General features: G+C 40.6%; 1 protein-coding gene across 3 annotated transcripts in view; it reads left to right on the top strand.

The window, feature by feature from the left end:
* grin2ba (glutamate receptor, ionotropic, N-methyl D-aspartate 2B, genome duplicate a) overlaps positions 1–25,183 on the top strand; it is a 171,999-nt gene that overhangs the window by 35,958 nt on the left and 110,858 nt on the right. For all 3 annotated transcript variants that reach the window (XM_032586919.1, XM_032586917.1, XM_032586918.1), the window contains one exon: positions 18,914–19,549. In XM_032586919.1, coding sequence (XP_032442810.1) covers positions 18,914–19,549 — 636 coding nt within the window. The remainder of the gene's footprint in view (positions 1–18,913; positions 19,550–25,183) is intronic.

Here is a 25,183-nt window from a genome sequence, read left to right on the forward strand (position 1 = left end):
GTCCCTCTCTCTTCACCCCCCCCAAGCAACTAAAATCTCATCAAAGAAGAGCCCGTTACTTTTACAGCTGTCGATGTCGAAGCGTAGGCAATCAAAAGAGATTGCTCAGTTTTTACCTTTATAATGGACACTGAGAGAACAATAGGGACCTTTACAAATACAGAACGTCACACAGTAACAGTTATTGATACTTTTATATGCACAAATGTGATCAAGTGTGACAAGAATGAGAAAAAGCAGCTGGAAAAATCTTTTGGACTGTTAAGATTGACCGAATTCAAAGTAGACAAAAGCTAAAATGTATTATCCAAATGCAAAAACACACAATTTACAGTTTGGTATCAACCTTTGTCTTTTGGGTCTTTGTTATGAAATGCAGTACAACAGGAAGGGAAGTCAAGTTAATGCTCTAACCTGGTGTTTCTTTTGACACAAAACAACACTCAAAGAAATAGACAGAAACAGAATCCACTCTTGAAACCAAGAGCTTCTACATACAGCAATGAAAGCTTTGCATATCGAGAAAGTCTCTTTAAAATCTAAAATGTTTTCCTCCAATTTGAACTGAAAGGTGTCCTGTAGGCCATCAGAAAGTTTGATTTAGAGCAAAACTAACTGACAATGTTCTGATGAAAATGGAACAAAATAACTGTGTGAGTATTAAGTGTCCAATGTTCTGCAACACGACTGAATAACTTCTCTTAAGGTGAAAACAAAAAGTAAACGGGCTTCAAAATCTTAGGCACTTTCTCCCATCGGGCTTGTTTTGTTAATTGTCTGCTGGTGCCTGCAGGCGTATCAGGCCTAGCAGAATCTGTATGGAAAACCACAAACTAATAAGCAAAATGACACGTGTCGTCAAAGATGTCAAATTAATACGCAGACTGTCTTGCCATAAGCGAGCTACTCTCCAGTCACTGCTATTTGAGCTGCTCGAACTGTACCGCTGTTATATCACACTCTGTGAGCTACTGATTTAAAAACAAGTAGGCGGATCATCAGGACCAGTTATTCCTGCATTGCTTTGGTGTGGATTGCTTTACACAGTATCTTAATCTAATTATTGTCTTTTTTGCTTAAAAACAACAACAAAAAACAAGATTCAGAATGGTGATGTATTCCTTGAGTGACTACATCAGTCCACTGAGGTATGAAATGTCAATTAGGACTTTTCATGTGTTTTTGGTACTTTCTTTATGCATACTAAGCTAACATGTATTTAACAGATAAGCAATGTAAAAACATCCATCTATCCATTGCTTCTCCATGCATCGTTGCATGTGTTAGTACGACTACATGTACCAACGTGCAAACTCGACCTGGTTGAATCACAATCCAGCTTTTCCTGCCAGTTTGCAAATTATTCAGCACCACAAAGATGTTTTGAGGCTCCCAGCACTTACTGCAATTACCTCAAGAAAGGAGAGGCTTGAACAAAGTCTAACATCAGCTTAGAAGGCGATGCTTTGTCTTGTTTATTGCACAGAATCCTATACTAAGGGGTATTAAGGAGTGGATTGTAAGTTCATAAAACCTTATCCTCAGAGAGAATAATTGACCAAGTGGTGCACTTATGTGCATTAAAGCTGGGACGCCCACAAACTGTTAACGTTCTTGTTAAGATGGGTTTTTTTTAAAAACAGCTGAATATTTACAAGTTTTTATCCTCTCTTCCTCTTTGCATTGAAGAGATTTCTGGCGGCAGGCCAGAATGAATTTATAACCTCGTAATCTTATCAATTCATTATGGAGAGCCACTTCATGCTGTCTTGTAATTGAGGAGGGCAGCGTCGTTTGTCTGAGGGCTGGTGTTACATTGCATCCATCACATCAGAATCACTACCATCAGTAAACACTTGGGCTGTCTGCCAGTGAGGATGGGTCAACGTCAGCTTTTGTATTTAGTCCTAAAAAGGTTCCAGGAACTTTTGGGAGTCATAACTTATTAAGGAGTGGATGTATAAATGTAGAACTGGCATGAAACTGTCTGTGCACCAAAACAGGGGCTTTTTGTTATTTTTTAAATTAATGTTATTTATTTACAAATGTTTATACTTTTGTTGTCTTAGTTAATGTAATTTGATGTCTAGTTTTGATTTTCCTTTGTTTCAGAGATAATTCATGCCCTGTGTAATGCATAGCATTATAAATCGCTGAACAGCTCAGCACCACAATACATTAAAGATCTGCTGTTCTTGTATCAACCTTCCAGACCTCTCAGGTCTTCTGGTTCTGGTTCCGCTCTGCATCCCCAGAACCAGAACCAAACTAGGAGAAGCAGCTTTCAGCTTCTATGCACCACAAATCTGGAACAAACTTCCAGAAAACTTTAAAACAGCTGAAACACTGACTTCCTTTAAATCTCAACTAAAAACCCACCTGTTTAGAATTGTATTTGAAACGTAATCAATTACAAATTCAATGATGAAACTCGACTTAATGTAACATTGTGATTGTTGATCCTATGTTGCATGACTCTGTGTTTTTGTGTTTGTTATGATCTAAAGCACTTTGAAATGCCTTGCTGCTGGCATAAGCTATACAAATAACATTTGATTGATCGATTGATTGATTGATTGATTGATAGCAGCAAAACTTTCAAAGGAACTTTTGTGGATGAAGAAAAATGCTAAAAAGTATATATCTATTTTCAAATCAGTAATGTGCTCTAAAAGATCACCTCTCACAGACGACCTCTAGATAAAAAATATCTGCTAAACAAAGCAAGAAGGGGCTTTCTGAATAGGGAGGGAAATCACTCTGCTCACCCGGGACTTTTCATGTAAGTCATGGCTGTAAGGCAGAGGTGGTGAGCTGTACACCTGCAGGATTGAACACAACAGGTTACACACACACACACACGCCTAAACGCCCACGCACACTCTGTTGGCTTATAAATAAGGTAGAAAATGTATGCAGAGGCGTAATCACAGAGCTTTCGTATAGGAAGTGATTGTGTCCCTGCTGCTTTTCTCCTGGGACAATTGTCCCATATGTTAAAGTAATCTGTGTTTGTAATTATTCCTATCATTCAGATGCAAAAATACAACATAAATGGCAAAACATGTCGACTTTCTATTCTTCGCATCCATCTCGACATGGGTTTAAGAATGCTCTAGTGAAAGACAGAGATGCACTGATCAGAATCTCCCAGACAATACTTAGGAAAGTTAGCATTACTAAAAAAAGACATTATCAAAAGGTAAACTGCATTTCATTCCTCGCAGAAGACAATTAGCGCTTAGCAAAGTTAGCATTAATTAGACAAAAGGCATTACCAAAAGGTAAACAGCATTTCTTTCACACCGAAGAGAGCTGTTACCACCACATCATCATCTTTAGAAATGGTGTGTTCACTTACTGGAATAAAGATTAAATTTTTTGGCTTCCACTGTGCTAGTCACGGGTCAGGGCCAATCAAGCTAAAAACTGGCACAAATCTGGATGGCATCCCAGGTTCTTTACATTTTAGTTGCAGATTTTTATATCCAGAAACATCAAGTCCAAACACTATAAAATGAATCGCATTTCAAGCTACATTTAATATTTAAGCCTTAAGATACGAACCAGGGTTTGAGTTTGGAGCTATTGTGGGCCCTCTTTTTTTTTTCTCCACCCACCACTGTGCCACAGACGGGGTGAATGTGTGTGTGTGTGTGTGTGTGTGACTTATCAAGCGCCCCCATGTCTGGCTGTTGTGTGGTCAAAGAGGTTGTCCAGGTAACGTTTTCTTTCCTCACTTGTCAGCGGTTGTTCTCTGGGTCAGAACAAAGTGTCGCCTGACGATTTTGTCCTTGAGTCCCACTGAATATAACAGCAAAAAAAATGCAGGATTTGGACAGCATGTTCAAACGAATTAGTCACTTTCCACAGTCTCACTCAAGACAGAGGCTTAAAGGGATACTCCAGGATTTTTTAAGTAGCTTATGTGAAAAGGCTGTGAGGAGGTAATATCTTAATTGGAGCAGATAACTCTCATGGCATCTTCATCCCCAAATTCAACTGGAAACCTTCTTTTAAATTTGGATTTTTGAAAAGTAATGGCATCTTTCCTGCGCCCGCATCAAATTTAAATTTGGTGGCCTGACGCCTTAAAGGAAGTGCCTGCTGCAGTGATAGGATCCATCTGGTGATGGATAGGATAGATCTGGATCTCTTATGCACACAATTTGTTGCACAACCTTTATCCATTAACGTGTTAATCAATAGTTGACCTGCTCACTCACAAAAATAAATTGTTAGTCTTACCGGTTTTCCATCTTTACCACAGGATGTTTGTCACAAGGTTCATTTAAAGTTAATATCTTATATGCAAAAATGACTCTTCTGGTGTCGTCATGTTGTTTACACCCCAAATTAGTTGATTCCAGATTGCAGTTACGTTAATGCTATTTTTAAAACTTGAAAATGTCTGTTATGTAGTTATTAAACGCACATTTATTTACAACGGATTTTTAAATGGGAAACTGTCAAAGGAAGTGGTGCGCCACCAGTCATTTTCCTGTTTAAAGCACGTTCCGAGAATGCAACATGTAACAGTAATTAAACTTACTGTCACATAAAAGTAAGGTACTGTAAAACCTAGTAAAAAAATAAATTAAAGCTTTGTAAAATTTCTGTTTTTTTAGGTTGCTTTACTTTATGTTAGTGACTGTATCCAGGAAATTTTTAACGCCTGCCGAAGTCTGTCAAATTTCTTATTCGACCATTCTGCAATTCTTGAGTGGGTTTCTGTTCATATATTATAAGCTTAAATATCCTCGCTGCAGTGGCTAACTCTCCTAGCATCTTTTGTATGAATCCAGATGATGCGTTATGCACATTATGCATTAATACACACAGTGAAAACCGTCCTAGAACTCCTACAGAAGCTAATATCTACAATCTACTGTCTTTCTTATCTCAGCTCTTAGGCTTGCAGCCAATCATACCTGAGGAAAATGAATAGTGCTCCTTATTTGACTGCTTTGTATATGCCAGCCAGTAGCATGCACATAGCATTGTCGCTAGGTGTTTCATCTTCCCAAGCTGCATTTTCTTTTGAGTATTTTAGACATGCGCTACAGTAAAATATAGCAAATAGATGGATTTTCCACAAATAATTTGGAGTGGCGTTCCGCAGACATATGCAAATGTCTCTGGGAATACTGAATGTTCGGGGTCCAATGTACTAGCTCTCTATCAGGAAGTCACTTTGACATAAGAATCTAAAGATATTCAGTTTTCAGTATGTGGCACACCAACTCCAACCTCCATGTCCTCTGCAAATTAAATAATCATTAGCTTGAGTGTAAAAAAAAAATCAGCTGTTATCATCAGTCTCCGGAGCCAGCTGATATAGATTTATGCTAAATGAAGACAGCAAGAGAATTATCAGGTAAGATAATAGCTGCTAATAATCTTTTAAATAGCTCATTAACAATCACCTACCGCTTTGATGTCCTTCAGTCCGGTTCTGTGCTCACAACAGTGCTAAGACAGCCCTAGTCTAAATGTTCAGTGACATTCACCTAAATATGCACCTAATAGCTCAGAGAATAGACTTTAAAATACTTATTTTAGTTTATAAATCACTAAACGTTTTAGTAGAAAAACACATTAAAGACCTGTTGTATTTATAATCAGATCTCTTCAGGTTCATGGAGAAGCAGCATTCAGCTTTTATGCGCCACAAATCTGGACCAAACTTTCAGAAAACGATGCTGTAACACTGAGGAGCTTTAAATTAAGGCTAAAAGCGCGCCTGCTTATTGTGTAATGTTTGAACTGCCCATACAAATAAACGTAACTTGTAACAGAATCCGCACTTTGAAATACCCTTTAAAGGTACATTTGAGGTTTCTGCTCATTCTTCAAAAATCCTACAGTGAAACGACAAAGTAGTGGTGACAAAAGAGTCAGACTTCTAAGTAGGCTCAAGTGTGCGTGGGTTTGACAGAAGGCCTGGTCCTTACTCTGCTGCTGCAGCAGCTGGCATGTCAGCCTCTCATCGACACATGGTCGTTTGAATTAAAAGGGGGAAAACTGTCAGCTTAGCACAACTGACTTAGAAATATTCCAGAGACGTGTGGGAAGGCCGTCGCGACGTCGTCCTCTGCTGTTTTCCGAAATATCAAACCAGACAATGAGCATGAAGAATTAACAGTCTCCTTTGTCCTGCAAATAACGCCATCGACAAACCTGACACTTACCACATAATGAGAAGAGGGTGATGAGAGAGTGCGAGCACAAGAGAGAGATAAGTGGGAAAACTGAGTGCTAGCATTGTTCAGGCGCAAAATGATGCAGGAGTGAAAGAAAGGGCTCGAAAGTGTGGAGCAAGAAAGAAAGGAAGGAAGGAAGAGAGGGCAAATTTTATGGGGCAGATAGGGATGTCCTCCTCAGTGGTCCCTTCTTTCTGGAAACGGTGACCATCGTACCTGCCGATTAGCCCTGGAGACCCGGCGAACATGTGACTGCAAACCTTGGCTGGCCCTGCGCTGGTGTGGAGGGGAGGCGGGGGTGGAGGTGGTGAGTGGCTGCATCAGAACACCGTGTACAGACACATGTCCAAACACCTAATCACACACACACACACACACCACCTTCCACCTCCACAGCAGACTGCACAGTCAGTCCTACATGAATATTTATCCGAACACTTCATGGACTCACTCCTCAGACCAACGGCGCTTTCATAATCTCGAGTATCGCAGGTTTGGCAGCGGATCTGGCGTCCAGCTGATTTCTGTCTCCGTCTGTACGCTGCGCGGTGACCCGAGGTGTTGCCTGGTCAAGTCTCCACGGGAGCCGGGGCTTGCCCATGGGTTAAAGTCATTCCTCACTCGGATGAATGTTTAATACTGACACAACCTGCTCTGAAAATGTTTACATTGGTAAAGGTTAAAGTCAGAAGTGCTCCAATGACACAGGAATATTTTGAGAAAAAACTTGTTTTTAAAATTGTAGTAAAGATGTTATAACTCACAGGTTATGCTTGAATTAAATCTCCATATAGTTTATAGTGATCTAGTCCAGGTTTGACCTCTTCATATATTGTCCTTTGGTTGCGTCTTGTGTTAGAAAGCTCCAGAAGTAGATGCTAACTTTAGCATCATTAGCGGCTAATCGTTTGCCAGTTTCTGTATTCCCACAGTGCTTACAAAATCATTGATATCTGGTCAACCAGAGTGCTTAGAAGATACAATGGAAGCAATTTGGACATGGTGATAGCTTCATCAATGCCTTTATCACAGAGTGCTGCTCTCTTCCACCGATTTCTTTATGGAAAGCTAAAAAGATTCAAATAGTTTCGGGCAGGAATATGGGAAGAGTTGCTCAGCTTAAAATTACAATTCTCAACATATCTTCTACTTTATTCTCATCTAGCTTCAAATTTTCTCTCCCCTCTACATTACAGTTCATGCTAGAACCACCACAGATTATATAAGTGCTCAAGCTCCATGTTTCTGTTTGCTTTCATGTGAGCAAAAAGGAAGAAGAAAAAAAAAGCATAAATTTGGTCTCTGAAAAGGTGTTAGAGAGAGCAGACTGCTTTTGGCACTGGCCACTGCCTTTCAGACTGAATCCATCAACTATAAACACACATTTACATGGCACCACAAGGGCACAAACCTTTCAGGCTGTAAAGCTTCCTGTGCGGTGTAGATTAATCACAGCGAGAGCAGAATATGTTGTAATTGGAAAGGAGTTGCGTTGGGCCCCATATATTAAATACAAAGCTCAAACAAGAGGCCTGTTTGTTCACCTGTAAAGCGAGACGCTGTTTTTGATTTACTGGAAAGCCGATTTTCAGCCACCCTGTTTCAAACAGGAGAGAAAAAAAAAGATCTGTGAAAAACACAGCAAAGGAGTTGTTGTTTGTGTGCCATCCTTCATGTCCTCATTTCCGCTACAGCAGTATGACCCATATTGTGTCTGAAATAAATTAATTACTATTGCCTTCTTTATTGTGCATTTGGGCTTACTTGGACCCCGTTTGCTTGCTAGGGCTGCCAAGCTTCCCAAATCACCATCTTTTAACCTAATTGGCTTACGGCATGTTACATCTGGTCATTCCCTCGAGTAGGTCATACAAAGGCAGCAGATCTAGTAATATCCAACAAGGAAATAATCCTGCAGGGTTATTTTCCCCCTCCACCATCAAATTAAAATAGGAATTCATACTGTAGTCTGCAACATCATAAAACTCCTGTCAGGAAACATGAGTAATACTGATTAGCCGTTCGTGAGATATTACCCCGACAAGTGCCACTTACCTGAACGCTGCTTCAGAGCGAGCATGCTCACCCCATGGTAACAGCAGAGTGGCAGCAGCATCCGCCCCCAGCAGGGACAAAGCGCTCGGACACAATTAAAATCCTGGTCCTTTGACACATACCGACATTTGTTCTATGGCCACGTATTGAAATACGCTTGGATTTTTTGTTCCAGTTTAAAGGTGCTAACTTCCTGAAGCTCAGTCTTTTGTGTGTTTTCAATTATCTAAAAGTTTAAAAGCACGTGTAATAATTTTTTTCCCAGCTTTTTCCCTTTAATTATGTTCCGAGCTTGCGGTTCACGATAGCTAAAATCATTTCAATGTCCAAAATCAAACATTTGTTAAAAAATAACAAAAGATGGGGGGGAAATAACGGTTTAGTTGAGAATAAGGCATACAGAATGCTAAAATTAAGCATCACAGATTATTCATGAAGTGATGCTAAAATCTCCAATATATAATTCAAATATTTTGATTAGAATTTGTCCAGTGAGGAGTTACAATGACAGAGAAATGTTGTCTGAAAGTACTACCCTGGAGATCTAACAAACCGTTCTTGTAACTCACTACATGTGACAATAACTATGAATAATAATAATTTTGAAAATTTTGGCAATAATCTTTGACATTGCCATGCAAGAGCACTCCCTTTCCTCAAGTGTTTCTTTAAAAAGTTAATATATTCCGTTCATATGTGAATGGAAAAAGCCAAAAGATTCACTTTTCTACTCATAATTTTTAATTTGTGATGGTTTAGCTTCATTTTAGAAACGTAGCTGTCAGAACACTCTGACCAGGCCACCATCTATCACACAGCACATTCTGTAAGTCTGCCTTCTGTTCTTACGCAAACATTTCACTTTAAGCTAATGCTACAAATGTGGAGGTCAGAAAGGAAGAGGAAATTATCTGTGAATTTTTTTTGGCTCAGACACTGAAATAACACATTTTTAGTGCAGCTAATTATTTTACATCTGTGGACCTGAGCAGCCATCTTGTGCTAATAGTAAACATGTAAAATTAAAAATCGCAATTAAAGCATTTTCTTATTGAGCGTGAGAAACTTTATGCTCACAAACAACACTTTGCTTGCCTCCCTGTGGCATAAATAATGTTGTGTCCCATCCTCACTCCATATTTACTATGTTGCCAATACACAATATGTGTCAAGAAAACAATTGTTTATCCATTTGTAACATTGGGTAGCCATGCTGTGCAGTTCCTGATGACATAGCCCATATTTGGTAGTTCCTTTCAGAGGGACATGTCTCATATATTGATATCTGTCCTCTAAGACATTCTTTCTTTAACTGGAATCCCACTGTTATTTATTTCTCCCATTTACTCCTCTGGTTTCTTTTTTTGCTTGCATGCCGCTAATTTCTGCTCCTGTCATATATTTGTGCGGTATAGCTCATAGGGAATTGCCAATGGCACCAAGATTGACATTAGGATAGGTTGATAATTTCAATTCTGACGAGTGAGAATGGTATTTTGACTAGAGGGAATGTTAACAATCACCTCCAAATGGCACGAGACACAGGCCTACAGTTTAATAATGTCACAACAACCTCTCCGGAAGTACAATCACTTATAAAGTGGGTGAAAGTCAAATAAGGTGAGTTATTTTTCATTCAGTTTATTTATTTAGCACCAATTCACAATACTTTTCATTTCATGGAATTTTTTAAAGAAGTAATTTAAATTCAATCATGTACATTCCAGTTCATCCCAGCTATCAAACAGTGTAGTGCAAGTTCAATTTGTTATTCAAATTGGTTAAAAAACATTTTCTTTCTCAGGAAATCCAGCAGTTTGAATCGAATCACTGAGTTGCAGCTTCCCCTCGTACCAAGCATGCATGTAGCGACAGTGTAGAGCAGGGGTGGGCAATCCTGGTCCTCGAGGGCCGGTGTCCTGCAACTCTTAGATGTCTCCCTGGTCCAACACACCTGAATCCAACAGCTGAATCACCTCCTAAGTGCAGTCAAGTTCTCCAGAGTCCTGCTAACGACCTCATTATTTGACTCAGGTGTGTTGAAGTAGAGATGCATCTAAAAGTTGCAGGACACCGGCCCTCGAGGACCAGGAGTGCCCACCCCTGGTGTAGAGGAACGCTCCCTGTTAGCAAGCAGAAAAGTCAAGCAGCACCTGGCTCAGTGTGAACGGGCATCTGGAGGTTGAGAATAGAGAGCATACACAAAAAACGAAACAAAGCACTAATCTAGTAGTACTTTCTATGTTAGAGGAAAGGAAGACTTTACTGGCAATACACCTTTTAGGCTTTAGCAGCTTCATCTAGGAGAGAATGCTGCATATATACGTATATATATAATATGACTTAAAAGAAATTTGACTTGTAATCTATCACCTCGAAATTGCCCCTCTGTCTCTTAAAACCTCCTGCTCTTTGTGAAACTCCACCTTCAGGAAGCCATCACAAGATCACTCCTCTATTAACACTATAACAATGTTTTTACCTGCGTTTTATTGAGAAGCAGCTCCTATAATGACCTCAGCCGATGCGCAGTTCCTCAGGGTGTTTGCTAATTGTTGTTGGCTAGTCTGAAGGAGCAGAGTCAGGGAGTCACGGGGCAGGACTGCTCTGTGAGGCAGATGCTTGGAAACTCCAGCTCTGAGGAGGAGCTATGCCTCGAAGGTGGAGCTAGGTCCACCCAGGCGTTTTGTACAGCTGAATGGTTGCCATGGGAGATTTAAGGATTTCTCAAACATGCATGAAAGAATCAAGGCAACATTATAGGCATGATTCTGATGAGGGAATACCATTATAACATGTAAAACTCAAAAAAGTCAATTTTACATAATACTGGCCCTTTAAGAACACGATTATCTATATTTCATCATTAAGAACATGCATATATATATATATATATATATATATATATATATATATACTGTATATATATAGTGCTATTTATGACAAGCTGGGGTGTGCCTCTACCAGTGTCAGAAGCTGATTGTATTCAGAAAAACTAACCTCAACATCTATAAACATTTATAGTACCTTAAGAGCTCTTAAGGTACTATAAATCAAGAACTTCAAGATCTCTTTGCTCTTATAGAGATTTTGAGATAGCAAATGTGAGTTAAACTAGATAAACTTCTTACTTGCAGCAGTAAGAAACAATCAGCAGAAAGTAGGTCTTAGAGAAATAGCGGTTAAAAAATAATGACAAAATAGGGAACTGGAGGGCCGGAAGCCTATATCTCGCCTTGGGCTCCAATATGACTGAATCTGCCTCTGGCCTCCACAGTAGCCGCAGTGAGAGGTATTCACTGTTCTGTTTTACATCAATTCACAGTGCTTTCAAAACTCTTCCTTCATAATAAATGAACTGCTTTGTTTTTACATCGTTTCTTATTTTAGATTAGTTTTTGACAAAACGCTGTTTTGACTTGTCCTGAAAAGTTTTCTTTGCGTTTACTGATGGCATCGGTCTCTTGGCAGGAATGCTACCTTTTGTTCCCAATATGTTTGTGTAAAATGTGGCAACTGCTCAATGCGTTAGGCCCACTTCAGTTCTTAAAGGAAAACTGCTGTCTTGGTGTTTGTGAAAGGTGTGAAATATGAGCCTTTCCTAACAGTGGTGTTAGTTTAACAAAAGGATTTATTATCGAACATGGAGAAACAAGGCTTCTTTTCCTTGGATATCACTGACTCCATATCGAATCTTCTGTTACTAGATCCCAATGGGACATACTGACTTGGGAAATTTAGAAAAGAAATTAGTGTTTTAAGTAGGACTAGCCCCAGTTAGATGGTCTGCCTCTAACTACTCTTGTACTCTTCTTCCCCTCATGTAAATAGGACACACATACATTCTGAAAGCTGATGGGATAAAATCAGCTCATTTGGGTTATTTTGCTAAGCCTTTCTTGGGTCAAACATGGACTGATCTAACCCGTTTCTACCGCTGCTTTAATGTTGCAGGATAAATAACTATGCACAAAGTCACACCCAGGGGTAAATTACAGTAGCCCATTGACCAAACTTTTATGTTTTGGTACTGTGGGAGACGCCCACAATGCAAACACCACGCAGGAACGATGGGATTTAAACTTTCTTGCTGCGAGGCAGCAATTCAGACTCAATATAAAACTCTGCACAAAATATTGCTAGAAAAAACTGACTTGATGACATGTTCTTTGGTATAAGTGTGAATAATTAACAAAGCTTGTACTAACTACTTAGCAGATTAAAGGCTAATGGGTGAATGTTATTTTAAGTGAACCAAACTCGATCCCAAGACTAAAGTAAAGTCATTAGCACAACTCACTGACATAAACATTATTATACAGCATTTCACCATCTTACCTCCTTGTATTCCTTCATGTGGAAGAGAAGTCTGGTTAGGTCGTATCAGGTAGCAAACTCATGTAAAAGTTTTAACTAAAAAAATTATGAAATGTAAAATAATCACAGTGAAATGAACATGATTCATTTAGGTTAGGAATGAAGACAGTCATGTTTTAAACACTGAAATCCTTAATTTTAAGAAACGTTATAAATCCATATATATAACAAAAGGATCAGAGTTTTCTGCTTTTTCTCTCTTTCTGGAGGTGTAGAAGCAGACTTCTAGGATATCACCGTGTATTTCCTTCATTCTATTATCTCCTTTCTTTTTTTTTTTACTTTTTGCCCCACCTCTCTCCCTTTCTTTTCTGTCTTTGTGCCCTTTGCATTAGAAATAAACCCGAAGCAATTTGTGTTTATGTACATAAACAGGGTTTCCCCCAGACAACAAGCTAAGTCCGGTGGTCGGGGCGCCAAGGCGGTCCACCGGGTTTTTGTATTAAATTATGTTAAATTGACAAGAAATGTGAAATTATTACTGAGTAACTATATGTAACGGGAAAACATCGCCAGTGAAACGCTATTTAAACCCACAACTACTCTTAAAAACAACAAATCAAAAAATACGATAAAAATGAATATTAATTATTTGCACTTCTGTTTACTTCAAATTAAGTCAGTGGCTCCATAAAGTTCCCCAGGGCTTCAGGGGCCCCATAAATGCTAATATTTTAACATAGATGACACATAAATGTAACATTTGTTTATTGGAATTATCAATGCTGCTAAATTTGATTTAATGGTTTCAGCATACATAAAAGATTTTAAATTGGTTAACATTTAAATGTAAGATTTTAAGGAGCTGCCAAGTTTACTTTGTAGAAGTTCAAACAACAGTATTCATAGTTAGATTGTTTTGTTACCCTAGCAACAGTCTGATGCTGTGAGTTTAATCTTTGAGTTTAAGTTCTGTTTGTTCACAAATACAAATTAGTAAACTGTAATTATAATTTATTGCTTTTTATTTTGGCCAATTACACGTCTCCCCCCCTCCCAGATTTCACTAAATCTAACAAATAAGCTTTTAGAGGTGCTGATGATTTTAGCAGCAAAAGGGTCAAATTCTGCTCAAGGCCTCATGCAGCGTAGGACCGGCCCACATGATGACTTACATCCACTGCACTGCGCACAGAAATGTGCAATAAGCGGTAGATTTAATTTAATGCTGCTAATGTGGCTTCGGTAGCTCTTCCATTTCATGTCTGTTGAGTTTTTAATAAGAGCCACAGAAACTGTTCTGGTTGCTAAAGTTAACGGGACGAGATTTTCAGAGGGTGCACGCATTAACTCTGGCTGACTAAATAACGCATTTGATACGGTTTGGAAAAATAATACAAAAAAAAGAAAAAATATATAGGCTATATATATATATATATATATATATATATATATATATATATATATTTATATATATATATATATATATATATATATATATAAAACCAGTATGATGCGTGACTACAAGGCGAGCGCCAAAGCTCCTCGCCGGGCTGAACCTGCATGATGAGGTTAGCGCCGGTTCGTTAACCACTGACGTTCTGGCCAACCGGGAACAAATACATAAACTTTTTCAGTACAGACAGAGCCACACGCTGGGCAGCGTGTTCGAGATGTAAACACCGCACATAATTGTTCGTTCACAAATATAAATCATTCTCACTGCTCCCTCAACGCACCTCTGAATTCGCAACTACAAGTTATTCCTGAGGTTCACGTAAACCAGAGCTAACGCGGTGGGTTTTAAACTCCTGCCTTGAGTTCTCCAAAAAAACATAAATCCTCGCAGGAAGCTGATGTAAATATCCATACAGGTGAGCCTGTGTCCAATTTTAGTGAAAAGAGGCGCGCGCGATCTGCGCTGAGGTAAACTTCATCAAGCAGCTGCCGCGCGAGGAGGCGCAAGCTTTGTGATTGGTCGGCTTAAAATGCATCAACTATTAACGTATCTTTTAGAAATAAATCTGCTCTGCTAGTGAAATGCTCAGAGTAACAGAGACGCTTGCAATCCGGCTTAAAAAAAGAAAAGAAAAAAACATTAAGCGATTTTTAAATTATTATTTTCCTAAAAACATAAACAAGCAACGCTTAGCCTGGGGGAGGGGCTAGTAAAGCATGGCGGGCCAGGCTAATAATACACTGGGGGAAACCCTGATATGTCAGGTTGTGCATTGTAGAGAAAGGCGTGATGCTCCACCCGTGAAAATAAATCTGTTGGGATTTTCCTCAGCACTCAAACAATTTTGAGTGCCAAAATGCTGAACTGGACATTTCGACATAAATGTTTTGCCTTTTTAGTGGTTAGATAAAAATGTATTGGTCCTTATAATGAGCAAAAAAAAGTCACAATTTTATTGTCACAAAATTTCTCCAAAGTACTCTGTTATTCTGTAAACAAAAAGCATGCACATATGGGTAAATTATCATAAAAGCTATTTCAAATTTTTAATTGCATCTGGACTTTGCACTGGCTGATTATGCATGATCGTCAAAAATGTTTAACTGCATATTTATGAAGTTAAAAACAGAATCCAAAAGACTATTTAGTTGATTTTGGAAAAAATAAAAATAAAAATCTACCCATAATCAACTAAATGATTGTTTTAAATCTTCAACAGTAAGGCCAAACTGTGTTGCAAACTACACAAAAAAAGACACAAGATAATATTTGGGCTACGTTTGCATTATCATGGGAAATTCCTGAAACTGGAATTTCCCCCAACATTAAATGAAAATTATTTTTTTACGAGCCAATAGAAAAGTCATCATCCAAGTTATGGGAGCACATACATACTTAGCCGTAGAGTTCAAAATGGCAGTTTGTGGAGCATGACACAATCCTTCTATAAATAAATAAATATATATATATACAGTATATATATATTAGCCGATGTTTGGGTAAAACTTCTCAACTTCTCTTCCAGCAGTATAAACCCAGTACTTATGTTGAAAATAAGGTGTGCAATATTTATCCTTGTTGCACCAATGTTATCGATTTAAGTTGTTTTCTTTTTTAACCCTGGGTACCTGCACGGTCTTCAGTCTGTAGAAACTGCAGGGCACATTTGTGTAACTGATATGGCTGCTATGTTCCCTGTGTGGGTAATGGGGCAAATGGTAGGTTCCCTGATGAGAAAATGGGGTTGTCTTAGTGTCATAACATCAACTGTGCAATGTACAGGTGAATACATGCCCCTTGTGTTCCTTCATGAGACATTCTTCCAGTCACTGTGGGACCTTTTTAATGGCTGCATCTCTCTGAATGATCATTGAAATCACACAGTTTGTTGGCTAATATAATCTGTAAGGGGGTGGCGAGTTTGCGTCGAGTGCCAGCGAGTGTGTGTGTGCGTGTGTGTACGTGGCTGCCGGGTGCTGAGTACTTGTGTTAGAGGCAGCGAAAGGGAGAACAAGATGGTAATTTTGCTGTTAGAGGATGCATGAAAAGCAGCATTTCTGTGTGTGTTTATTTGTAAAAATCTGTCCAAAATCTTGGTGTGTGCGGCGGGAACTTTGGTTTAAGTACATCCACTTCAGCGATGCACAGCAGAGTGAGTGCACTCTAGACTGTATTGCCGCATTTACGTGATCAGTGCTTATTACAAAACGCCGGTGCATGCTGGTGGGTATGTGTATATCTCAGTGTCCATCAACTGTGTCTGTATATGTAGGCCTATTTTAATTGTTGCCATGGAAACAGAGTGCTGCCAGTGAAGTCCAGATTCAAAGAGGCCAAATCTTTCTCTCTCTGTAATTCTCCTTGCTGTCTTTCTCGTTCCCTCCATCCTTCTCGTTGAATTTCTCTTCCCTTTTCTCTCCCATCCTCCAGTCTGCACTGTTGCTTTCCTCTCCCCAATCCCCACTTCATGTCCTTGTGCCTCCTATTATCTCTCCCTCCTCCTTTCCCTCCCACCTCGCCACCCTTCCTGTGGAGTGGTGTGCAATTGAATATTAACACAGGGACCTGTAATTAGAGCTGACGAACCTCCAGCAATTAGTTTTCCCCTAAGAAGTTGTTCTGTCATCTCCGCATGCATCCCTTTATCCCTCCCTCAATCTTCTTCTTGCTTTTTCCTCCCTCTTTGTCATTCCCGTCTTATCAGCTGTCAGCTTCACGCGGTGGATATTGTCTGAGTGTTTTTGTTTGCCATTGTAACTTCCATCTGCCTCGTTAGCTGCATTAATTTGCGAGTTAGACCCACGATGCGCCGCTCAAGTTTATGAGCAGCTACATCCACATCTTCCCTGGTATCATCTGCCCACGAAAGTGAGGCAAACATCCATTCCACCTACACCCACTCTGACTATATGCGAACAAACTCAGGAGGACGAACGCCCTCCCACTCAGTCACATGTAAACATACAGTAACAAACAGTCTTCTAAGAGAGCTCCTACTTCATTTGCAGCTTTTTGTCTCTTTTTCCTGCCAATATCTCAGACCTTTCCACACAACCGTTTTCCCAGCAGCCCTTTCCAGCTCACTTAGGAAAATAGCAAGGTATCCCTTACCAGGAAGTATATAAAGTGCCTCCAGTTTCTTCTTGGTTTGCCGCTGGGTCTCTTCCCAGTGACATGCCTTGCAAATCTCCCATGGGTTCTTGGAGGTATCCAGATCGGACAGTAGAATCACCTCCAGTGGACCTTTTGACGGGGCAGAGCAGTGACTCTAATTAGTTTTTCATGGATGAGGGAGATCTGAGTCCACCTTCCCCACAAACAAAGCTGCTTTTATCCAGCTTGTCAATCTTCCAATCACATCTCTTGAGAATGGGTGGGAGTTTGAAGATAGACAAAAGAGTAAAAAAGCTTTTCTTTTTAGTTTTATTCTTTCTTTACCATGACAAACCAGAGATGGAATCATATTGTTGCTGACAACTCTGCAATCTCTGTCCATTGGCAGATCTATCCTACCATCACTCATAAAGAAGAGTGATGGTAGGATAGACCATCAAGACACTTAAGACTGAAATTACCCTCAACTTTGTAGGACCAGGCGACCTTTTTCCAGATCAAACCCCTGTTTGTCAGATACAGAGGCTGTGCTTCTCCTTCTTATCCCTTCACGCTCGTTTGGGAACCATTCCAGTTCTTGACAGATTATGACTTGAAGATGTCAACAGGAAGACATCATCATCTAACAGCCAGAGGTTACCAAACCAGACATTTCTTCTCCACAGATATGCTGAGATGCTGGCCTTAAACAACACAAATCGGAATCACTGCACTGAGAACAAGCTTGAATATTGATTGGGAATGTCAACAGAGCTCTTTCTCTGGCTATACAAGGATTGCATAGCTCCCACATGCATTCCTGCCACCCTGTGGTCCAACAGAACTTCCTCAAAATGACCATGACTGGCTCAGTGACTCCACAGCAAGAAAGATCACAGTGTTTCTCTTGATTCTGAAGTTTCATTGCCATTTTCCGTTTTGCTCTGCCCACTGTTCATTGTCTCGCCAGGCCCTCCCACCCATCTGCATTCCCATTATTAAGAAACTCTATAAATAAGCACTGAAAAAGAGGGAGTCAGTCAGTGAGAGCAAGGTACGGTCAAGTAGAACAAATGGAGTGTAAGGATGAAGGGAGGGGTGGACAGCAGAAGAGTGTTAAACTAGGCCAACCGGGGCTGACGGAGGAAGAGGGCGGGTTTCATTTCAAAGCCTTGTGAATTGTCCAGAGCGCCTCTACCGTCAATCACTTAATTAGTTTCAGCATCAGTCAGTTTGTCTGCGTCTCGGGTTGGTGTGTCACTCATCTTGCTCCAGACAGTTTGTCAGTTCAGCCTGAGTTGACGTTTAGTTGTCTTTCCCTCCATCTGCCCTTTCTGTCATTTGCGTTTGCTTGCTTCATTTCTTCCCCTACATCTCCTCTCTCTGTTGCTCTCTCCTTTGCTCCTTTCCTTGTGTCCCTCTGTTCTCCCATCCAATCAAGAAACCAGCGTCTTATCTGTAACATGTACTGTAACTTTCATTCTCCAGATTCTGCATACATTATTGATTCATGTTTGACATTGTTTTCTGTATTGTCGCTTTAAGTGTCAAGCATGATTTCTTCGATCTACAAAGATGCTTTAGAACAAGGGTTTCCCTTTTTTTCCCCATTACTCCAATTCTCCAAATCTTTGAGCATATCGATATGATCTGAAACATATGATTTATGTAACATTTGAATTTTTTGTTGAATTCAATTGATTTACAACTCTATGCTAACTTCTGATTCTTTCTCTTCACCTCCTTCCTCTCTCCCTTACTCCCTGCTCATTTCCTGTCTTTCCAGGTATTTCTCTCCCACTCCTACATTATGCCTCTTCGTGGACGCTGCAGCTCCTCCCTTCCTCACCAACATGCTGGGGCTCACTTCTCCCCCCGAATGGTTGCTCAGGTGCAACATGGGGCTCGGACCCTTCATCCACCTCCATCTCCATCGGTTCACCGCACCACAGGCACGTCTTTATGCCTGCCTCTCCTTTTTCTGCTGCTCTGTCTTCTCCACCTACCCCCAGCCTGTCACTCACGGAGAGAAAAGGGTGGAGGAGGCGGTGGCGGCCATTACATGCCCATCCCTCAGCCCCCTCCGCACCACATGGCCCTGCCTAACATCCTGCGGGGCCTAAGCATCGCTGTTGTACTGGTGGGGAACTCCAGCGAGGTGGCATTGGCAGGGGCCAGAGAGAAGGAGGACTTTCTCCACATAGCTCCGAACGTGGAGGTGCTGACCATGAATGAAACGGACCCCAAAAGCATTATAAAGAGCATCTGTGACCTGATGACAGAGCACTGGCTGCAGGGTGTCGTCTTTGGGGACGACACAGACCAGGAAGCCATCGCTCAGATCCTGGACTTCATTTCAGCCCAAACCCACATTCCCATCCTTGGAGTACGTGGAGGCTCTTCAATGATCATGGCCGCCAAGGTAGGACTCAAGAAAGATTTCAGAAAACCAAAAGCTTCTAGAATTCTTCTCCAATGATTCTGTCCTGCTTTTATGCAAAAATGTCCTACAGATTTCACTTTTTACAGACTGCTGTTAGTCCAGCATAACCTTAATAGATTTGATTAGCCCACCAACCTCTGCATCCATAGTTCTGAAAGTGCAATTTAAGCACATTTACCACTGGTGGTACTTTGGCCGCCTTTATTGGTACATTGGCATGAATTATTTTCTAAGGTAAATAATTTTTTTTTTTTTACTGTGATTAAATGTATACCAGTGAACCAAAACAGATAATTAGTGGCTACATATATTGATTCATTGGCCTCCGAAGCTCAGAGTTGGAGTGTTCATCTGCGTATTTGCAGGTTACTTCTGTTTTTGTTTTTCATAAAACAAATGCAAATTTAACTGGCGTGCAGTTAAATTTGCACGCCAGTTAAATTTGCACGCCAGTTCCTTTGCTGTTTTGTATGTTTATTTGTGGACTCATGGAGTAATTTTTGGTAGGTCAGCCACTTCAAGGAAGATTTGCTATTGTTTCATCATGAAAATGGCTCCCACTGTGGTTTGCTGCAATCCCTAAGCCTCTGAAAATTATAGACTTGTCAATGACCATTTGTCATCTCTTAGCCTGCTTTGTGCTATCCGACAGGTTCTATTTAAGTGATGCGTTACCTCTACCTGTCTCACAATAATCAATCCCCAGTGTGGCTTGTAAAATTGCACCTCCCCCAAAAAATCTGGTCAATCACAAAATATTTTAAAGGAAGAGTTGTGCGTTTTTTCTCAAGAAATAAAATCGTCTGATGTTAAAATTTCATTAAATATCCAAAACATTTAGGTAAATGCAAATACTTTTCATCTGGTGGTGAAACGCAGGGTATTAACAAATTTTGCTCTCATAATTCACTTTTCCTCAATCTGGATTTTAATGCGCTTTACCATTATTAGCCTCAGCATGCCTCTTTTGCACTATTGTGACTTCATGACCGCATCCTGCAAACAGAAAAACGCCTCAGTTCGTGCTCTCACTTGGTGTGAAAGTGAACCGCGCTGGTTCATATTATCTCCATGTGCATAAAGACAGACAGGTGGGCTTAGCTGGGGGCCCTGACTTGAAAGACAAACTGCCAACAGAGCTGATGCCAGCGACAGGATCAGCTGGAGATTGCACCAGGACAGAGCGCTAGATCTCTGCCTATTTACTAGGCCTTGCCTAATGGGATAAAGCAATCTGCTGCTGCTTTATCTGTGGCCCATTGAGATCTGTATTTGAGCAAAATCGGCTCATTCGGTTTGTGCTGTCTTGTCGCCGAACTGAAAAATGACCAGTTAAGAAAACAAAATCTCTTTCCATCCATGTGGAGAAAGTGAAACCTCATGCACCCATTAGAGTTTCCTCAGCTGCTGACAATATGTTGACTTTTCTGATGTACTTAACTGTTATATTCACTTTAAAGAGGGAGTATAAGGCACAACTGAACTGAACTTGCTTTGGTCATGCTGTTTGTATTGGGGAAAGTGAGACACATTTTCAAGTGGCAGTGTAAAGCCCACACTCGAGTACGCTCTGGCTCATCCGTCCTATCGGTGTCTCTGTTGTCATCTCTGCATTTGTCTGGTGACCCTCTGGTGTCAACAGGTTGTTGTAGCTGCAGAGACATGAGCTGGAGTGACAAGACCAGCAGCCACCACTGAAGCTCTACTTTCTGTTGCTTCTCATTACTGCTGGAAGGGAAGATATGGCGGGGAACCGTCAGCTTCCATTTAAAAATGCACTCCTTCATACACACTGCTGTGGACTGCTGTGTGACACCCACATTTGGCAGTTTGATTCCTGGTAGACAATATACAAATTAAGCTCAAAATTGTTTATACCCCATCAAATTCGTATGTTTTTTTTTTTTTTTAATAGTAAATACAAATGTTCTTTAGAAATTTGCTAAAATGTTTCTACATTTGGCTTGATGGATGGAAGGATAGATGATACAGAGATGGATGTATGTGCTTTATTTGTGTGGTTCATTTACTACTAAGTTGGAGATTTGGCCATTTTTAATCCCTAATCCCAAACTCAAGAATCAATATGGCTGCCACGTGATTTAAACAGAGTATTGGCGGCCTTGATAAACTCTTTATTAATGCTTTTGACCAATATCTTCTTAAATCTTTCACCTCTGAAAGTGAACAATTACTTGAGTGTTTGCCCTTATCAACTTGTATTTGCTAACAGTTGGTAGCTTGTCATAGATCATAACGATCAGCGTCTCCTAATGGTTTTCTGCTAGCTGTAAATCACAGTTGACTATTTTTGTTGACCATTTACCTAGTAAGTTGTAGATACTAACATTTCTGATGAGTACCTCAATCTTGGTCTTCCTGTCGACTGCCTATTGAATGAATGTTTTGACGTTACACTGAAAGTTCGAGGCCTGTAGGAGAATAAAAGAGCAGCTGGGAAGTGAAGAGAGTCACAGACCTCTGCGCGGGCTTGTATGTGTGTGCAGGGACAGCATTCCCTATTAAGCACATGTACTGTACGTGCAGCAGGCAGCAGGAAAGAGCAGTATTCCGTGGCAAAGGTTTAAATGGATTTCCCAGGCCACGAGGCAGAGTTTGCCTCCCCTGAGAGCTTTCTCCTGGCCCTGGAGAGTGAGGACGGGGTTGCGCTCAGGCTCTGTCTCCAAACGGATTTGTGTCTGCCTAATGGACTGAGACAATGGAGTGGCAAAAATACGATAGAGAAGGATCAGAGAGAAGGAGGGAGAAGGGGGGAAAAAAAGCGAGACATGTGGGAAAGTAGAGTAATTGAGATTGTGAGCAGAGAATGAGATTGGGTGGAAGAAATTGTGCTTTTAAAGAGAAGCAGCTGGGAGAGGAGAGGTAGGACTTGGGTGAAGAGGGTTTGGCTTGATCAAAGTGTGCTTGTGAAGGTGCTGGAGAGGTGATCGACAAATTCAGACTGGGAGGCAAAAGAGAAGAGGGCAAAAAAAAAAAAAACTTCCCAAGAGACTCTGCTTTCCTGCCACTTCAAGAAATAGAATTTTATTATTTAGTCTCACTAAACTCTTGGTACAGAATCTTTCTCCCAATTTTTCTGGTCTCTCAAAACAGTAATGTCTTTCTGACACTCCACGCTATTTGTTGTGGTGTTTGTTTACTTAAAGCCACCAGGCCATCGGGAGCACTGGGACATTTCCCGCTGGCCTGGCCGCTGGCCTGGACCGCTCAGGATTGCTGAAGGGCAGGACCAAAGATTTGGTTCAGGTCGCACTAAATAAAAAACAATTCATGCAGCTTCAGTATTTGCCTGGCTAAAACTTCCACAAGTTTGATGGGGAGAAGACAGACGTATCCCCTTCGTTTTCTGAGGCTGCCTGTTACAGCAATGCAGACACACACCACGGTCCATATGCAGGTGTTATGCTAAAAAGGGCATGCTCAAGTTACTCGCACACCCTTTCGCTGGAAAACGGTAGTGCTCAAAACTTCCACATATTGATGAGGAAACAGAAATATGACTGACGAAGCAACTTTGAAAAATATGTATAACAGGTTTCTTGTCTGATATTAAACATTTCCATTTGTTTCAATGTAAAGTTCACTGCCAGTGCAGACAGACAACTGTTTGTCCCAAACCTGCTTACATTTAGTTTGCATTCATTCACTGGAATGGTTTCAAATTCCTGGCCTGGATTATTGTACTAGTCCGCCCCTGCCTACAGCAGACTTATCAGAGACAAAATAGTTGACATCCTGAATGTCAATGGCTAGGGAAAGGAAAAAAAGCTTCCATTGAGCCATGAAGCCGAATCAATCATGTCAAAAAGGGTCAATCACCCCATGGACTGCAGGTGTTTACGATCATGTGCTATGCGAAGTTTGGGCAGGTTTCCGCTACAGGAACCAGAACCACATCAGACAAAAGCAGGTGGAACCAAGAAAGGATGGATTCTGAACCAAACATGGCACTTCATGATAGAAGTAGGCTAACCAAATCCCACTAACTAAATATCCCCAGCACTTTGTTTCAGTCATCTCCTTCTCTGTTGGGCATCTTTCTGATAATGTTAGCTTACACAGCAAGAGTTTTACATTTTTACTTACAAACACAACGTTAAGACCGATCCACCCTGGCTGAATATCACAGTTTCTAACACTGACTCAACTTCATGGATCCCATTTATGTCCATCTCCTTTGTCACCATTGAATCATGAACACTGAGCTTTACCGTAGCGATGAGGCTAGCTGTGCTTTGGATGTTATTGTGGGTTCCTTTGTGACCTATCGGATGAGCTCTCAGTAGACGTGTTTCTGTTGCAAATGTACATAAAACTTTTCCAATATTCTACTAATGTCTGAAAAACACAACTTTGCTGTTGCGGTGTTAACATTAGACAAGTATTGCATGTGAATAAGCTTGTTCACAAGATAAGTCATTGAAAATCATGTCAGTGATGAATGTACACATAATTCAGCCACAGCACTAGCGCTCATCAGTGGAGACGTTGGAGTGACAAGTTGCTTATACTTGGAAGCGGCTATGTATGCGACGTTCTGGTGAAATTGTAGTCGCCATTTTTTTCTTATCAACTCTTGATGAATTATATGATACTGAGCAACCTTTAGTGCAGCCAGCTGCATTGTCCAAGGAGGCCACTGCCTACAAATAAGCGCAGTTTGCAGTTTCCATTGCAATGAAAACTGCAATGGAAACATTGCAGTTTTGCCAAATACATACATTTTGGTATGGCTGAAAAATCACGCCATCATACCGCAAAAACGTTGTATAAAATATTTTTTTCCTGAAATTGTTGTGTTTCCATTAAGCCAATTTATTTTTATAATTCCAATTTGCACAATTTTGAGACGAATGGAAATTCAGCTAACGAGCTCTTTGAGTAGATGTGGTCGACTCTTGGGAGGTTTCACCACTGACACACGTTCTCATCACCTGTGGATAACGTGCGATTCACGCTCAATATAAAAGTAATTTCCTCGATAAGCCGTGAGTGCTGTATGAGTTATGAGGCTGATGGTTCCCTACAGTGTCTAGAGACGGCAGAAGACAGAGGGCTGTTGTTGTTTCTCCTGTCTTTTGGCCAGCTGAGATCAAATAAAAGAGGAGGAAGTAAAAGTAAAAGACAAAGTTTGAGACATTGTGGCAGAGTTTAAGAAAAATAACGATTGGCCATTTGTCTTTTCCTTTTCTGACTGAGCATCTCAAGAAAATGGACTGACAGAGGGTGCTGTTTATCTCTGGCCTTGTGCCACACACACGCACACGCACCCCCGCACACACACACACACACACACACAGGGTTGCACCCATCTTGGGAGAAGGCCAAATACTGCTATTACAGTTGACAAGACAACCCCTCCTTTTTCATTACACATCCATGGAAAAGAGGGTAACAGGGAGCGACACGGCAGGGAGAAAACACAACATTTAGGGTTTTAGTGAGAGTAGCGAGAATCTGAAGGACTAATACAAGATAATTCCATAAAATCTACTCTCTGGAGAGGCCTACCGTTGTGCTGCACGATGCGTCGCGTTGAATTATGATCAGGAATGTACTTTTCTTGCTCTTGCATACAAACAGAGTTTCTAG

This window comes from Xiphophorus hellerii, chromosome 16 (genome assembly GCF_003331165.1).
Source record: "Xiphophorus hellerii strain 12219 chromosome 16, Xiphophorus_hellerii-4.1, whole genome shotgun sequence".
NCBI classification, from domain to species: domain Eukaryota; kingdom Metazoa; phylum Chordata; class Actinopteri; order Cyprinodontiformes; family Poeciliidae; genus Xiphophorus; species Xiphophorus hellerii.